A 19,095-nucleotide genomic window follows, 5' to 3' on the forward strand; every position below is an offset into this window, starting at 1 on the left:
GAAAATGGACAAGAATCAACTGGATTTTGGTTGTTAGTTGTCAAGGTCACTTTCAAATACATCTTATTTTCATTAAAGGCGTTATATGCGATTTTTCACACTTAAATTTAATAGAAATCAAGTATATCCTCTATAGTCCTATCTTCAGTTTGTTTACATCGCCGGGACGGCCGGCTGACTCCTCCCCTCGTGTATAAAAGTTGTTTAATTGAGGGACTAGAGAAAAGAAGAATAACATACTGTACTCACTGCTTAACTGTGTTTCTAGATCACGCTCATTTCAGCTAAATTTACATGCAGTGTGAAGATACCAGCATAATAAAGATCGCTAGCATTAGCATGCTAACACAACAATGCACCGCGAGTTGTTTTGGTTTCATGCTGGTGCTCAAGGGCGACATCTGCTGGATCAAAAAATTGCATATAAAGCCTTAAAACACTAATCCTAATGGAAACATTAGATTTTCTTCAGCATGCTTGTTTGATTCTTCCCTGTTCCAGCGTTTTACAAGCATTCAGAATAACTGTTTGGGGCCTGGTGGTGCAGTGGTTACTGTGCACACCCCATGTATGGAGGCTGTAGTCCTCCGCGGGCGGCCCAGGTTCAAATCCAACCTGTGACTCCTTTCCCGCATGTCATTTCACACTCTCTCTCTCTCCCTAATTTCCGTCTCTATCCACTGTCCTATCTCTCCAATAAAGTCACAAAAGCCCCAACAAAAAAAAAAATGTTTGGAAAATCATTAATCTTTATACTGATGGTCTAGTTTGTTTTTGTAGGTCGTAAAGATGCAGCAGTATTAACTTCAGTCATGTTCATAACCTGATAAGAACTCCTCAAAGGGGCTTAAATAACTCTCCTCTGTTCATTTAGACCCTAAGGGATAAGAGCATGTTTACTGGAATCATTGATATATTGATAGATTTTGTTGAAGTGTCAACGATCTCTCCGGTCTAAATGAAGGTTGATGATGAAAACATGGAAAACATGAGAAGCAAACGGGACACTGTCTCTCAGTCCTCTTCACATATCACTGCATTTTTAAAGAGCGTGACCCGGCATCTTCACGTCTCCTAAATGATGAACACTTCCTCTCTTTTTCGTCTCTCCTTCTCTTAAGACCCATCGTATCTGGAGCCGGCGGATGTTCGTCAGCAGCTTAGTCATTACCAGCTGGCCTCCCGCAGTCAAATGTCTTCCGGCTCAACACCTGGTGGCTCGACGGTGGCTGACAATCGACCAGACGGCGTCCTCACTTGCGAGTTCTGCGAGTTCAGCTCCGGCTACATGCAGAGTCTGCGCCGGCACTACAGGGACCGCCATGGTGGCAAGAAGCTCTTCAAGTGCAAAGACTGTTCCTTTTTCACCTGCTACAAGTAAGAAAAGAATAGTGACACAGTATATCATCGGAGAGTTCCCCTCAGGATGTTTTTACATCATCTTTCTGCATGTGTCTCTGAATCTGTCTCAGGAATACCTTCACCATGCACGTAGAGGCCGGTCACAACAGCAATGCACCTGAAGACCTCCCCAAAGACCTGCGCTGCCCTCTCTGCCTCTACCACACCAAACACAAGAGCAATATGATCGACCACATCGTCCTGCACAGAGGTACACATTAACACCAATTGTTTTATTTTTTTATTTTTTTATTTAGAATCACACATTCACAGACATTTGTACATATTGTTAATTTGTGGTTAGACAATAGAGTGATTCCTCTTTTCACATTTTTCTAAATTTATAGAGAACAAAATAAATCAAATAGAAAAAGGATAGAAATAGAACCGAACAAATCAAATAAAAAGACAAATTGTAAGACATGGGGTGATTTTCCAAAGCTTCTTGTCTTATTTCTTATTTCTTCTTCTTTGGGGAATGTTTGAAACTTCTCTCTTTACACAAAAACTCTAAACTCCTCTTTTCATATCACACAGCCAGTATAGGGCAGTAACTGCAATTTTTTTAATGAAGAATCAAATGGTTTGAAATTTCAATGCAAAGTCTGTATTTCACCAAATGCTGCAAAAATGATTTTGGAAAAAAAACATGTGCTACTCATTTTTTTTACCATCCTTGTAACCCTACATTAATTTGTCATCATGAATGCAAAAACAAAATGTGTTTCATTTCAAAATGTGTTTCATGGCATGTCGATGTTGTACCCAGAATTTTAAGACAGTTGAAAAACAGTTGGGTCTCAGACAGAGCGACACTAATTTCACCCCGTTTTGCTTTAAATGATCACATTCAAATGAAAACCTCACATCCTCGTGTGGTGTGACTTGTTTAAAAGAAAGTGACACATATGTTAGGGTGGGAGTTTGTTCTTGTTTGTATGTAAAAACAAATGTCTTGTGATATCTCTCCTGCATCTCCTTCGCTCTCCTTCTTATGATCCCCTTCTCTCTCTCTCTCTCCTCGTCTCCCACCAGAGGAGCGTGTGGGTCCGCTGGAGGTCAGCCGATCCAAGCTGTCGCGTCACCTTCAGGGCCTGGTGTTCCGCTGCCACAAATGCACCTTCACATGCTCCAGCGACCAGGCTCTGCAGCTGCACCTGCAGAAGCACGCTGAGATCAAGCCCTACCAGTGCCAGCTCTGTTACTATGACAGCAGTCGACGGAGCCAGCTAGAGGAGCATCTACGCCTCGAGCACAAGGTCAGAAGGAGTCGATGATTTACCTGAAGTTTGGTGTAACTAAACCTAGATGTAAGCTTATGAAATTGGTTTCTGCAGGCAGCTTTAGTCTGGTATAGTGTTTTAACTCAACAGGAAGGTTTGATAATAAGGCTGCAACATGACATTTTGCATTCAATTCTTTATATAAAGCCAATACTTTTTTTTATGTGAGGTAATAATGAAGCCTGTGTCAATCAACTGTCTTTATTAAATTAACTCCAAAATCAAAGTTATCTGCAGAAATCAACTGCTGAAAAACGTCACCCTCCATCAAAGCATCTAAATCCCAGATATCCAGATGTTTTTTTACAGAAGAACATGCAGACTGGTTTCGACCACTGACTCACAATTTATACATTCTGTGGCCTCAGTTGGTAGAGTTGGTCGTCTCTTAAAGGCTTTATATGCGATTTTTTTTTTTTGATCCAGCAGATGTCGCCCTTGAGCACCAGCATGAAACCAAAACAACTCGCGCTGCATTGTTGTGTTAGCATGCTAATGCTAGCGATCTTTATTATGCTGGTATCTTCACACTGCATGTAAATTTACCTGAAATGAGCGTGATCTAGAAACACAGTTAAGCAGTGAGTACAGTATGTTATTCTTCTTTTCTCTAGTCCCTCAATTAAACAACTTTTATACGTGAGGGGAGGAGTCAGCCGGCCGTCCGGGCGATGTAAACAAACTGAAGATAGGACTCTGAAAACTCTGAAAACATCACAGACAGTGGGACTCGGGTGTTACACCCATTGTAGACAGTCATGACTCACAGAGTTATTTTCAGAGGATATACTTGATTTCTATTATATTTAAGTGTGAAAAATCACATATAAAGCCTTTAACCAGAAGGTCGGGGGTTCGATCCCCATCTCCTGCAGCCACATGTCCGATGTGTCCTTTGGGCGAAACACTTCACCTCAGGTTGCTCCCTGTCAATGGGAGTAGTTACTTCTGATGGTCACTTTACATAGCAGCCTCTGCCTTCAGTATGTAAATGTGAAGGTGTGGTCTGCGGTGTAAACGCGCCGTGCACTCCCACACCATTCACTCCAACTATAGACAATGATTATGTTTCCACTGCATGCGCACTCTCTCCGTCTCTGGAGCGTGCCATCAGCGCCCCTCCATTCCAAATACGCACAAAGACAATTTTTTTGACGCTGTCTGCTGCAAGCACACTGTGGAGATTGCGGGTCAGGGTCTTCTTCAGGAAGTGTGAAATAAATAAAAAACATGTAAAAAGATTAGAACCAAAACAGGATGTAAAATCTGTAACTGCTGCCTGATTTTACGGGCTTGGAAAAAACTTTTTCAGTGATTCCCTCGAGGCTTCCAAACATTGTTTGTGGTTAAAAGTTTTTTATTTTGTATAATTAAACTTAATTAGATGGAAAACTATCGGTCGATTCCCATTACAGTGGCCCGTAAAGTCAGTCAGGTTTGTTAAAGTATGTAAATAATCTAAATTGCAGATCCGTTTTTTTTTTTTTTTTGTGTCCCTCCATTTTGGACTTCTTCTTTCGGTGTCTTTAAAGGTGACCGCATGGAGAGGATTTATCAAAACAACTCAGAAAAGTCTCAAAAGAAACTCAATGCAACACCCTGACAGATAAGGAGATACAAATATCTGATACATATTTCTAGTGAAGGATGCGGAGGAATAAGACGACTATGTGCGCACACAGCTTCAGTGTCTGTTCTCATCACATCAGTAAAGAAAACACTTCATCTCTGAGGCTCCACAAATCAGAATCATTCATGAGATGATGTGACAAAACAAAAAGTGTATTTTAGAAGTTCAAAGCACACAGTTATCATTTCTAACTCTTCACCAGATTTCAGATTATTTCAATCTGGCACTCAGTCGTAGAAAATCTTTATTGTAAATTGTGAAGGGTTAAGGTGCATGACCATGTAGTGGTAGGAGCTCACATCGTCAGGCTGATTAACACCTCGTGTTTTCGATCAGGTCATCCGAAACTTCGAGCTGATGGGCCGCGTCAACCTGGACCAGCTGGAAATGATCAAGGAATACGGGAGCAGCGTCGAGGACGAGGAGGAAGAGATGATGGAGATGGTCGTCGACGGGAAATCAGCTGCCGCCGAGGAGGAGGACCGCGACGAAGAAATGGAAATGATGGAGAATCTGGCGCAGGAACAGAGAGAGATGGATATCGAAGGAATAGAGGACAACATCAAGGAGGAGGAAGAGGACGAGGAGGAAGGAGAGGAAGAGGAAGTCAAGGAGGTGGAGGAAGACGGAACAACACAGCAAGGTAAAGAAACAGATGAAGTAGTTCTGTGTGCTATGAACTTTCTTCTGTCATAAACCACCGCTGAAGTTTAATAAAAGAGTAAATATGGACTTCACATCTAGACAGACGACATCAGAACACTACAGTCAACTATTTAATTAATGTATGAGTCTTTAACAAACAGATTCATTTACAAAAAACTGCAAGTCTGGGATTACACTTTAGAGGGGATGTGTCCACTATCAGTGTTTTTGTGCAGGCAGCATCCAGGACCTCAGAGCGCTTCAAAGCGTCGCTTAATGTTGCTGTGTTAGACCCATGACATGACCCATGACGAGCTCATGGTCCTTAATGGAGGCTGCTATTTCCCTGTGTTGTGTTGTTCTCAGTTATATAATATGAGATTGTTTACTGTCTCCCCTCTTCTCTTATTGTGTTTTTTTGTTTGTTTGGCTTAAATGTGGTTGAATCCCAACACTTACTTGAGTTTTAGCTCCGCTTCATGAGGATAGTTTCACTTAAAAAAAGCCAAACACTAAATGTAATCTGAGTTGATTTTGTCCTAGATTATAATCACTGAGTGTACTTGTCTGCTCACAGAAGGCAGATGTAGATTTCATACCAGAATGTAACTGGTTATTCCGGCTCCACATGAAGCAAACGATCATTTAAAACGATCAATTTTGAATACTTTTACGATCAGGAAAAAAAAAAAAAAAAAATCAGAGACTGACCAATCGTGTGGACTCTCTTTCCCAGAGGTCTTTGCATCCCCTACCAGCAGCACCAGCAGCAGCTCTCAGCTGAGCGGTGCAGAGAAGCGTCTCCCCTGCGAGTTCTGTGGCCGCTGCTTCACCAACAATCTGGAGTGGGAACGACACGTCCTTCGACACGGCATGTTAGTACTTCTCCTTTCTCTTCAACTCCCCTCTCTCTCTCTCTCTCTCTCGCTCTCTCTCTCTCTCTCTCTCTCTCTCTCTCTCTCTCTCTCTCTCTCTCTCTTTGTGTGAGAGCTTGTGTACTCTCCTTCCACCACACAGGAAGCGCCCATGGTCCTGTCTACCTTTTCTTTCTGGTCCTTGTGTAAACAACATGCTGCTTTAAAGTAGGTTTTATATGGTGAATGCAGATGTTTGTACAGTCTGATGTTAGAGTTAGCATGGTGTGCTAACTGTCACTCTTAACTAAATCACTACTACTGAACCGTTTTCTGCCATGCTATCAAAGAGTCTCTGTGGATAATATTGGTTAGCGTGCGGCGGCGTCAGTTAAAAACATGGAATTAGTCTCAGTGACATCACCTCTTGATATCTGAAGAGGCGTTTTGAAACTCAACAATGGAGGCCGCTATCTTGGAAATGCTATTTCCACCGACCTTTCCATCCATCTAAAAAAAGACATAGAGGTGGAGCTGAGGCGGGTCTTTGGCCTCCATGCAAAAATGATATGATGAATGATACACGCACCTGTCAGTCAATGAGTCACACACCTTATCATGCAAATTCATGCAAACGTTTAACCTCAATATAATCTGAAATTTAGAAAAAATGTCAACTTGGCCTTTACTTTGGTTTTTGCCCAAATACCTGAAAACGAATGCAATTCCACTGCTGTGAATTTTACAATTTAGACTTTAACCGATTGATAAACAAAACGAAGATGGTGTGTGTTAAGCGTTCCAGTTTAGCAGAATATCCACTGTTATCATGTTAGCATTTAACAGCTGTGTCTTAGCACAGCTTTATCATTCCTTAAGTGTCGCTGTGGATTTAAAAATCCTGTTTTATTGCGCTACATCTCTAAAGCTGTGCTCCTTCTGTCACTGGTCTTATGTTCCTCCATTTCTTTCCACTCCTCCGTCTCACTCCTGTGAGGACGTTTTAGCTGCTTGTGAAACAGACTGAAATGTCTGTTGATGTCTTTAAATGACCGACCAAGAACAACATAGTCAGAGGCGCTGCTTGTCAACAGGTAAGGCAGGCAGCTGCTTGGTGCCCCGGATCAGTAGGGGGCCCTAAAGGCTGACAAACTTGCAGTGGCCCAAGATGTGCAAATTTTGCAATGACAGTAGGATAACCACCTAGGGGGGCCCCATCTGACACACACACACTCTGGTTGCCCTGCTAAGCATTGTATGCATTATTGCTGTGAAAAGCAAAGTGTGTCAGTGAAGGTCAACGAAGGAAAATGAAGAGGGAATTATCTGTCTATCGGAGAAAAAAAGGAAGAGGATAAGCATCGGGTCACTGGCGGACATGATGGTGAGGAACGCCGGTTGGAGGACCCCAAATAAAAAAAATTGCCTAGGGCCCCAACAGACTCGAGAAAGTGTGATAGGACTGACTAAAGCAGGGTGGCATTTTTCATTAGAAAACACTACTTAGGCATGAACAGGACAACATCAGCAAAGAGATGAGAGGTTCTGCTTTGCCCACACGGGGGCGCCAAAGCCAACATTAACCTTAAGCTCTTCACAGGAGCTTTAAAACACCTTTCTCTCTCTCTCTCTCTCTTTTAGGATGATTAACAGCAGCCGCTTGGACACCAGCACCACCTCCGCATTAGAGACCACGGCGTCATCTTCCACCAGCTCCTCAGTCCTGATGGACTCCGAATTGGACCTGTCCAGCAACAAGCCTGAGGAAGGGAACCCTGCTGATGTGTCGCTGAGCAGTCAAAGCCAGTACATGGAAAACAAAGAAATGCTCAACACCAAAAAGGATCCACTGTTGGGTTGAACTTGTCGTGACCTCTTAGGGTTATTGTGCTTGAAACGGATAACCTGGGGGTAGAATCAGCGCCGAGTCGGATATGAAAAAATAGGACGGAGAGAAAAAGATTGAAAACTGAAAAAAGTGACTTCTTCTGAGTTGGCTCATTTCTAGATTTTTAGGTGTTACATATTTAAGTATTAGGTTGTGCTGCATAAAACGGCTGAGCTCTTTAAACGGGCAGTCCCCTAGGACAGATTTTTAATATATTGGTAACCAATAGTGAACAGAACTCTTTATTGCTGACATTCTGGTCAAATCTACAGTGAAAGACCCCACCTAGATACAACGAAGCGAAAGCTCAAAAAGAATGTTGTCACAAGATGATTAAGTAAGTTTAGCATTATTTTGTTTTAAAGCACCTTTTACTGCTCACTCCCCCCGACTCATAGAAATCAGGGTTACTGTAAAATTGACAGAAAAGGAACAAACAAGAGATGAAAGCATTTACGACCACGGCCCGCTGTAGAGCTACTTTTTTTCTTTTCTTTATTTTTCTTGTTTGAATCTGAGACTTTTCTCATCTTAGCTCTGTGTTAAATGTGTAGAAGTATTCCTGAGGAAGAGTTGCACCTTAACTATTTTAGTAAATAAATTCAGAAATTGTGTTTTGGTCATTGTAGTGATACGGAATTTCCCCCTAATGTTTGTAGCAAATTGCTACATTTAGAAACCCATATTATTATACTACGTATAAGCCTTCACCCTGTGGCACCCTTTGCCTTTTTTCGACTGTGCTATTTTACTGTCCTGTTATTTCACTGATGAGATAACAAAGAGAACGAGATACGTTTTCATGTGAGACATCCTGTTGTTTGTTGTACATGTTGAGAAATGTCACCTGGAACTCGACTGGTTTTAAGAACAGTGGCTTAATGGTTGTCCTCCTAATCAATAGACAGAGATTACACTTGTCTTCTCAGTGCCAGATGTGTGATTGGATGTGCAAGAATACAGCACCGTCAGCATACTGTCCCTGCATCCATCAATAAGATCAAAAGGCGTGTTTCCACCGCATGAATTCTCCCCAAGAAGCAGGAACCTTTAGAGAAACTCATACTCTGTTGCACCAGCCGTGCTTAAGTTCTGTCTCATGTTTGAAAGGTGAAAGGTCATCCTTAAATCTTACATTGAAACTAGTTTGTTTGTTACGTAAGTTGCGTCTCTGTTACTCACAGCGTTTTATTTAAGTAACTCTTTTAAACGATCTAAAGAAGAGAACTAAAGTTAAACGCAGCACATTCAATTCTCCTCCAGGGTGACTGTTGAAGAACTGTTGCTCAGAAAATTATACCTTTCAGTCACTTAATCAGGCGTCGAGGTTATTCAATAGTCATGCAAGAGTCAAATTTCATCGTTACTGGACTAAATTCTCAAATGTTCGCTGTTGTGGAAATGTAAACAGCGAGCTTAAGGAACCTAGATTTTTAAAAATGAGTTCCTGTGACCAAAAAAAATTAATGTAGTGTCCATGCAAAGTACTGAGAGTTGTCCACAGTGCTGAAGTGCCTTAGAATACAGATCCTTTTAATGGACAGGAAATGGCTTTAATGACCTTTTAAAAAAAATCCAATTGGTTTTAAAGTAAATGGAAACATGTATCTGTTTGTTTCTTTAATTAAACTAAAACTAGATGAGATTAAAAAAGACCGGACTTGGTGCTGTTGCCGAGGTGTTGAGGTTCCTGCCGATCCAATCGAAGCTAATTACATTAAATTTGTTGTACTCACAGTATTGAAAAAAAAAATGAGTTGTTTTTTTTTCCTCAGAACCTTTACAAATAAATAGTCCCAATGAAAACGATTGCACTTATAACTGGAGTGAAAGATTGTTCTGAGAAAAGAAATGCTGCTAGCAGGGTTGTCAACATTATCCATACTTTGGTACTTTTTGATACCACATGTTTTAAAAACGATATAATCGCCTTTGTCTAAATTATTTAGAGTATCAAAAAGTACTGAAGCTTTTAAAAAAACGTTAAATATTCACTCATCTTTTTAACCAAAAACTTGCCCGAACAAAAGAGAGAGGGCCGTCTTAATTGCACTAATTTGTTGGCAACATTTCGGTGTGTGCACGAGTATGCCTGCTTTTTTAAACCAAAAATTACCCAAGATTGGGTGCCTATGATTTATGTATTTGTTGCCATGGTAACGAACAAGGAAGGTATCAAATAATTAGATTTTTACTAGAAAAAACATGTTATGGAGACAACCCGAGCTGCTGGTACTTTTTTTAAATACTGTGAGCACTACAAGTAAAAAATGCATTAAAAACTGACAAAATGCAATTATTTTATTCTTGATCGAAAGGTGTTTGCCTTTTAGCCCTCGTGATAACCTCAACTCTATCTAGTTCCCTAAAATTGCCCAAATTAGTTTTTTCCCGCTAAAAATGGCTGACAGGATGGCATTAAGAATTCAAAATCTACGCTTTTACTTGTCTCTTCACGAGCTTGTTGTCAATGCAATCCTTCAGTCGGTGGTCCAATTTTGACACGACTGCAGACACTGAAAAGACAAGTGTAACCAGGTAAAAAACATTTTTGCCACTGGGACTTTAGTGTATGACTCCTCAAGGGTTTCATATCCCCCAACTTTGAACCCCTTTAAATTCTCTTCCTGTACTGACACTGTTGTCTTCGCCTGCATTTTATTCTTTTCTTCTTTTTTTTGTTGCTACCTTTTTAGGAAGTTGTGACGTTGTTGTGGATACTGACAAAAGGCAGGGAATGCATTTGTTGGAAGTTGCTGCTTTGATCGCCTTAAAGCCTTATAAGATAAAATAAAAAAAAATAGCAAATAAGTCAAAATGTATGTCCAATCCCAATCAGACCAATAAGCAACAGTCTCAAATTTAAACAGCTGAAATTGATGAGAGGAGCACAAATTGTACATTTGTGTTCTGGGAAACCAAAACATTGGCCAGGCCTGCTGTGTTTGCTGCTGTGATTGTATTTCATGAGCGTTAAACCATTGGTGGAGACGGAGAATCGGGGTTTGAACCATTGAATTTTTTGGAGTTCCACGTGTGTTACCCAGTTGAACATATTTGCAGCCATGTATAGAAAACAGAACTACTTGTTAAGTGTTTGAACTGTGATGTTTCAGAAAGGATTCTTTAAACTTTTTTTTTTCCCCCTTTAGGTGTTCTCATTTTAAAAGACGACTTAAAAAAAGTAAAAGCTAAAGATGACCTCTGACCCTGTAAGGGTTGTTTTTTTGAGTCCCCAGTCCAACATTATTACTCCGTTGTATAATGTCTGATTAAAAATGAAAAATATCTCCTTTTTTGTACTGTAATGGGAATGGGCAGAAAGGAAGAGCCCGGTGGTTGTACAATATTTAAACACTGGATGAAAAACGATTTTCAACTTTCTTATCGCCAGACGCTTTTATGAAGAAGAACTCGGCGAATAAAAAGACGAGAAAAAAAAAAAAAAAACTGGTCCTTTGGCGGTATTTACTTCAAAATGCTTCCTGTGGATTGGCAATCCATAGATCCGTTAAGAGATCTGGCTCTTCATGTCCGATCCAACATGTGACTCTCCAGTATCTTCTATCCACGACCAGTAAGGGCAGGGACTCCCAGTAGGCCTGCTCGTAGTCTACCCAGTCAACAGTAGGTGGGAATGTAGCAGCCCCACTTTGCTCCTCAGTCCGTGTAACACCTGAGAAATCCGTTTCAATTGGTGCTGTATCTCTAAGCCCTTTTTTTTTTTGTTGTTTGTTTTTCAGGACCAGCTTGTAGCTCTTTCAAAAGTTAAACTGTTGTTGTAGAAAATGTTGCTTTGTTACGGCAGCTCGTTGCCACGTTTAACAGACCAGTGCTAACCACACAATGCTCTGGGTAACCCAAGCTGTTCACCCCCGAACTGTTTGTCGTTTTGTGATCATTTGACTAGAAGATGACTATGAATCCCTCACTGTGTGCAGTCTCCGGACTCTTTGATCCCCAATGTTTACCCAAAGTTACGCCCCTGCTGACAACACACTGGATACTTGTATATATGTTTGGTTTGTTTTTCTCCGATGCATTTCTCTTTTCAGACTGTTGTCTCCATAGTTGGACACTAGAAATCTCTCCTTTATGCCTTTCTTCCCATATAAATCTGATTACCTGATGGTGGGTTGTGATGTTGCCTAGAATGATTGTTTACAACTTTATTCCATTTATCTCTGGATATTCTGTAAATATTGTAATTCATTGTCTTTTTTTAACTTGATAATAAAGTTATCAGATAACGGTTCATTGTGTTTATATTCTCGTTCGTCAAAATCAGTCAGGGCTCTAAAATGTGACTGTTCGTCTCTCGGCTTTGGTCAGCGTCCAGACAGAAATATGTGATAGAATATTTTTTTTATATATATAATGCAGGAGTTTGCTAACCTTATTTTTTTATTTTTGGGATTTGTGTGCCTTTTAATGGAGAGATAGGACAGTGGATAGAGTCGGAAATCAAGGAGAGAGAGAGGGGAGAATGACATGCGGGAAAGAAGCCACATGTGGGATTCGAACCCGGGCCACCATACATGGGGCGTGCGAACTAACCACTGTGCCACCAGTGACCCAGTTTGCTACACTTCTACATTGTCCAAAAAAAAAAATATATATATATATATATATGTATTTATTGCAACTTGTTTCACTTGATGGCACATCAACTCGTCACGTTAATAATAAAAGGTCACATAATATGCAAAATACACTTCACTAATATGTGTCCCTAGTCTGTCTTCAAACCCTGCATTTATGAGAAAAGTCCATCCTATCTCTAGGGTTGACTGCAAATCACGATATTTGCATCAATATTGAGCGTTAGTGTGTCGTACCAGGCCTTGAATTGATGAAAATACAAAGTTGGACTGATGTTACACTGAATTCATGAAGACACAATTAAAGGCACGGTTGGTTATTTTCTCCAGATTCACTTTTTAAGATTTTGGTTGAAATTGTCTTTAGTTCCTGACAGGAATTAATAACTCAGGTGTTCTGAAAAAGGAACAAAGAAAATCCACCATCTGTAGCAGTTGTAATGATGTAAAAACTTCCACTAATGTCTGCCACGAGGTACCAATCTGATGAACCAATCACACGCCTCCCTGTCTCCCTGTGAGCCCACGCCCAAAGCATGAGCTGAGGTCCAATTCTGGCCCAACAGCGCTTGTGCATGTAAGTGAGGGGGCGTGGCTTTTGAGGGAGCACAGAGGGGAGGGGGTGGGTGCAGACGGAGCACTGAGGGAATGCTACTTTCAAAATCATTCTAGTTTTTTGAAAATTACCAACCGTGCCTTTAATTCACCTGAAAGGCAGACATTGGATTAACATGAAAATCTGAAGGTGTGTTGTCGTAGAACCGGTTGATGGGTTGATTTCAGAACCAGACGTTGAATGACGTCTGGCACAAACATCCCATTGGTTGGACGGTTCTTGAGAAATCGGGGCGTTAGTGTTATTCTGCATGACCATTTCCTCTATGTTGTCATGTGACAGCTCCCACCACACAGGAGGAAGGTGGGATTGTTGGTGGGAGTTTTTGGAGCAGGATCTGAAACAAGAGGTGAGGGAAGCACTGCAAAACAAAAACAGGACATTCATAATAATGCAGAAGTAAAGGAACACGTGATCTTAGACGCAGGACTGGACATCACAACGGCAGCTTTAATTAACTGTGTACAAGAGTGACTGAGAAACAGTCTGATATAAACAGGATTCTGTGGACGTGCGAGCGCTCCTGAGATGGTTGGGGGGGGGGGGGGGGTCCAGTGCCTTACTCAAGGGCACCTCGGCAGTGCTCAGGAAGTGAACTGGCGCCTCTCCAAACTACCAGAACCAGTGTCCAGAATTTGTCCACGCCGGGACTTGGACTTCCCTACAGATTGAGCTACATGGCTTTTGTTCAACATGTTTTCCTAAGTCAGTGATGGACTGTTTAGGATTTCCTTTTGTAACGTCTCCACTGAGTCCTAAGAACAACCAGTAAACATCCCGGCAGCTCGTCCACAGGAAATAGCTTTGCGCTGAGAAGGCATCTCGGTGGCCTTGACTTTGTGTTACACCCTTCTCTTTCTCTCTTCCTCTCTTCTCTCCGTCTACTCCACACCCTGCAAGAGTCGACACTGACCAAAACCACTAACACTGTGAGTGGGTGTGTGTGTTGTGTACGACTTTGTGCTATGTACAGGCTTGCTGCAGCATGAATACCAAAAGTAACTCAAGAGCAGCAGTGTGAACAGCTATGTTTGTACTTTTTCCCTTCATCACAAAAAAAAAAACAGAACTGAAGGTGACGTCTTTATCAATTCTCTTTTGATCCTAAGGAGCAATTTGGCACATGCCCTCCTCGTTTCCTCTCCTCTAATTAAGAAAGGGGGTCCAGTCTTTATTTCACATGTCTAACATCATCTCTTAAAAATATCCCAGGGTCACTAGGGATCAGATCGTAATCTCTGTGGCTCAGATCAGAGGGGGGGGGGGGGATGGCAGACTGACAACCCCTGGAGACAAGAGGAAGAGGCACAGCCACAAAGAGGAGAGGGGAGAAGAGGACACACCAGTGCTGCTGCTGCTGCTGCTGCTGCTGCTGAGTGGAGCATCACAGGGAATGCCTGATGAGCGCGGGGCTCAGGCCAGACGAGGGCTCTCCTCCTGTCGTTAAAAAAACTGGAGAAAAGAAAGAGAGAGGATGGGAGAAGACTGAGTGGAGAGATGGATGAAAACGAGTGATAGTGACAGGAGGACTAAGAGAGAGAGAGAGCGAGGGGAAGATAACGGTAGACAGACCCATACAAACCGTCACAGAAAGTGAGTAAGAGTGATGTGAGAATAAGGGCAAAGCAGAGTGCAGAAGAGACACTGTCACACAGCAGCATATTATCTAACGCTCTTAAAGAGTTCTCTCAAAGTCAGAGCCGGGGCCGCATGGCAGACTGTAGACACAAGTCAATAAAGCCTTTGAATACTGAGTGCTGGATATAGAAATTCCTTCATGCTTGAAGGATCTGAATTTTGTTTCAACCCTGTGATAACAGCGTTGAAAGTTATCTCAGGGCCAGCGAGTGCAGCATTTGTATTCCACCAATGTCAGACTTTTGATAAAGAAGCAACAAAAACATTCAATTTTTTTGCAGAATGTGATGGTTTTTATTGGAGGAACAGTATTTATCTGACGTCGACTTAAAGTTGAAGTGAAATGGTAGGTCCATAACTGAATGCTTTTCTTTCTTCTTCTGTGTGTTAAAAGAGAGAGAGAGTGGATTCTTACATTACTTAGACATTTTGAAGATAATATTTTAGGTTTCTTGCATTTAAACCAAAGATGCACCGATTGAGAAATCAGGGCCGATGCTGATACTGATGTTTGGAATAGCAATTTTGCAGGTTTTTTTTTTTTTTTTTTTTCAATATAGGTACTTTATTAATCCCCTGAGGAAAATTCTAGTTTTACACTCTGTTATTGAGAGACATGCTTCTCACACACATAGGCCCAAAATCACACACTTGCACAAACCGGATCTGTGGAGAGATGTCAGAATGGCTGCTTCACAGGGAGCTATCCAGAGCATTCCGGGATTTTGGTGCCTTGCTCAAGGGCACGTTGGCAGTACTCCAGAAGTGCCCTGACACCTCTCCATCTACCAGACCACCTTCCATATTATGGATTTGAACCGACGACCCTCCAGTTCCCAACCGAAGTCAGGTGGAGCTACTGCTGATTCTGTTACCAATTTTATTTTCACGACTTCTTTTGGTGTAAGACTCCCATAATGCCACATTTTCCTCTCGTGTTTGACAATGAAAACAAGTCAGCGTTTGTTCAACAGGTGACTTCATCTGCCCTGTAAAAAACCTCTTCTCTGAATCAGTAGTTAGGTCTACTAGATGTTAGCATTAAATTGATTCGGCACAACAAATAAACATCAACTACTGACATCGGTTCATGTCACATTATTTCCCAAAGTGCTGATGTCTGTCATCAAGGGCCAATATCAGCTAATACCGATGATGAATCAAGGCATTGGTGCATCCCTCATTCTAACACTGAATCAATGAGAATACATGCTGCAGACAATTAGCTTAATATTGGTATTTCTATCAGACTTCACAATTCACTTTTAATGTTCTATTCTGTGACAGCATTCACTTTACAGATGTTGTTGAAATCACTCATGTCTCTGCCGTGATCCCCCTGAGCTCATGGAGGAGGAACATGCACACCTGTGCAGGCTGCCGTAATCAGCCACAGGTGAATCCACTCTCACCTCAATCAAGACTCTTATAAACAGGACGAGCGCCCACTGCTCAGTTTGCTCTTCCACCAACGAGACCGGTGTTCACCTTTCTCTGCAGAGTGCGTCAAAAGTGAGTTATTGTCTAAGCTTCATTTGTTCGGAGATTGAGTTTTATTGGTTAAGCTCATGCAGACTTGATGCATTATCCTGCTTTTAAATGTAACAGTTGATTAAGATAATTCAGCTTATTAGTTGAGCAAAATTTAGCATATTTGGCATTGTTTTGTAAAAGACAAGCAATTACTATATAACCCATTTCTGCCAATAAATCCAGGATTCACTGCATTACCCTTTGATTCAGGATGACCAAGGCTTTAATTCTGTCCTTTATGAAATAATTTCACCAGAACCAAAAATTCACAAGTTGATTGGACTGCCTCGCAGATCTGAAAGTGTTCCCTGCTTCATTTTGGAGTTGTGTATTCTTCTTTAGAGCAACTGTCTCTAGACCTTCTTTTAAAGAAGAAAAAAAAACAAAACTGAATGGCTGAAGTAGCACATTTAGTATTCTTTCTTACCACAAGATGGAGCCAAATCATCATTCTGGAGATGAGTTGCAGGTATGAGCTCTCCAGTTTCAGTGCTACAGTGTGGGGTTGTTAATAAGGAATGGAACCGAAGGTGTGTTTTAATCTAATGTGAGTGTTCAATGCATGTTTCAGTGTCGAGCTGCTGAGCTCCTAACCTGAAACCTTGAGTGAAAGACAATACAGTTTCTCAATCTGTCATTTTATAAATAAAACTATCCAAGGAGTAAGATGTCAAAAAGCGACTATTTCCTATTTTCGTTTTGTTGCTAAAACATTTTCTATCTAGCCTCAAACACAACCCTAGTTGACTGAAAGGAGACGCAAGTAGCGTCTGTTTCTTTGTTTATGCTCACAAATCTGAATCTGAGGTAACTTTAGCTTTCAAATAAACTAAGAGAAAGGATGCAACATAGCACCTAAACTAAATCCAAGTTTAAAAATAAAGTGACAAATTAATACACGAAGAAGAGAGAAAACTTTAGCCCTACCAGTTTGACTGAATGCATAATTCCTCATCACTAGAATCACCATAGCAACAACCTAATATGTCACAAAAAAAACATCCTGAGGAAGTCCTGCAATCTCCAATAATCTGTTAAATTGACCGGGAATGTTTATTTAATAATGGGCTCATAGAAAGTCAATTAGTCTTTCTTTCCCCACTTTTGTGGTCCTTGATCTCCACTGTGAATTTAATCTGATCTACTGCTCCTTTGGCCCTAATGAACCCACTCCCACAGCAGTCATTTGTTTTACTTCCTCCCTCTATCTCCCCCCTTTCTCACAGCCAGTCTTCCTCTTTCTTCTCTTTCTTTCTTTTGCTCCCTAATAGAGCATCAGATTCCTTGCGTGAGAACGTTGTATCAGGTCCGGTTGATTGGGATATAAGGTTACATGATTTTTTCCTTGTCTGTTAATCCCTCGTTCAGGGAGAGCAGTCAGCCTTTTCTTCAGGGACAGCTTGGATTTCAGAGCCGGACTTGGACAAGCTGGACAAAAATAACAGAGCTAACCTACTACAGCAGTTTTCCAAGAGTGAAATAAAGGTGTAGCATTTCATTGGGTGGTTGCTCACTTAAAGATTTCCTGAACACAAAGCAGGTGGTAACAGAAGTGTGTGGGATTACAGAGGATGAATATATTTAATGACAAGGGCTCACAAGAGGCTTTTTGAGCAGTGGTTGATATTAATGTAGTGCTGTATGTGTACCGTATTTTCATTTAAAATTATGATTCAGGGACATCTGTGCAAATAGAGGTTACATGGTGCTGAAAGCAGGTGATTTAGGCGCTCTGAGGAAATGGGGTCGACACTATTCTTCTCCCTGTATTGTACTTCTGCCTCTATCCATCCACGTCAGAGGGTTTTCTCTGCAAAAACAAAACACTATTGTTCTCAACTGTACGCCCAAGTAGTACCAGTAAAGATTTGGACATTTTAGAGTAAGTATTGTACTTTTGAAACTACTCTTTTAAAGGTCACATATTTTGCAAAATATACTTAACCAGGTTTTTCAAACATTAATGTGTCCCTAGTCTGTCTACAAACCCCCAAATTATGAGGAAAGTCCATCCTCTCAGTCTTTTGTCTGCTCCACTTTTCAAAAAAATATGTGCTCAAACAGGCCGTTTGGAGATTTTCCCTTCATGACATCACAAAGGGCAGTAGCCCCTCCCCCAGGTGGGTGACACTCCCACAACTAGGTGTTTGTTCTGCCCTCTGAGTCTGTCTTCTCACCGTAAACAATAGGACATGGAGCGAGAAAGCCCGAGACACGCAAGCCCTTCCAGAGAGGGGGCGTGGTCAGACACAGCTCATTTACATATTTAAAGGTACAGACACAGAAACAGCCTGTTCTGAGCAGGGCTGAAATAGAGGGGTTTATAGACATGATCAAATACAGGATCAGAGTGGATTTAGAACAAGAAACTTCACACACGTTTTGGGGAGCTCTGAGAATTATTTAAACTGGTTGAAAAGGAGGCGAATATATGACCTTTAAGGTGGAAAAGTCACATATTAGTGCTTTCTGTGTTGACATTTTTATTTCATGTTAGCATGGTGATATTAGTATTTTGGTCAAAGTGAGTTATCTCATGAACGTCTCTACCAATGGCTCATTTTCGGATTATTTATGTCCATGTTAGTACGTTCGGCTAGCATTCCTCTGGGCTTTTTTTGTTTGTTTTTTTAAATCTTATTTCCTGTCAAAATACAGAGCACACGCTTAGCCGGGTGGCTGCAGGCAGTAACGTAATCGCCTGCGGGGAACGCATACATCTCTGAGGAGCGACGATGAGGGAGTAGAGAGACTGGTGGAGAAAACATTAAATGTGCCATCATGACCTCAGATAACATGCACAGATATCAATACAAGTCTGCACTGGTGCTGCAGACGGAGCATATGCTTATAAAGGGCTTCATCTGATACCTGCTCACACACACACACCTGACGTCTGGAGTTCTGATGTCAGCTGGTGACCTGACTGAATACACTCTCCTCGCATGAACTCCTCCGCAGACAATACTGCATGTGTGGCATGAAGAATAAATCATGAGGCTGAGG

The 19,095-nt window shown here is 41.4% G+C and overlaps 1 protein-coding gene across 1 annotated transcript in view; it reads left to right on the top strand.

Annotated features, from left to right (window-relative positions):
• Positions 1-11,956, top strand: part of znf462 (zinc finger protein 462) — a 58,033-nt gene extending 46,077 nt beyond the window's left edge. Inside the window, exons 8-13 of the mRNA XM_020648676.3 lie at positions 1,122-1,377; positions 1,473-1,612; positions 2,437-2,660; positions 4,651-4,957; positions 5,696-5,834; positions 7,455-11,956. Coding sequence (XP_020504332.2) covers positions 1,122-1,377; positions 1,473-1,612; positions 2,437-2,660; positions 4,651-4,957; positions 5,696-5,834; positions 7,455-7,674 — 1,286 coding nt within the window. The 3' untranslated portion in view covers positions 7,675-11,956. The remainder of the gene's footprint in view (positions 1-1,121; positions 1,378-1,472; positions 1,613-2,436; positions 2,661-4,650; positions 4,958-5,695; positions 5,835-7,454) is intronic.
• The last annotated feature ends 7,139 nt before the right edge of the window (positions 11,957-19,095 follow it).

The sequence above is a fragment of the Labrus bergylta genome, chromosome 17 (genome assembly GCF_963930695.1).
Source record: "Labrus bergylta chromosome 17, fLabBer1.1, whole genome shotgun sequence".
Lineage (NCBI taxonomy): Eukaryota > Metazoa > Chordata > Actinopteri > Labriformes > Labridae > Labrus > Labrus bergylta.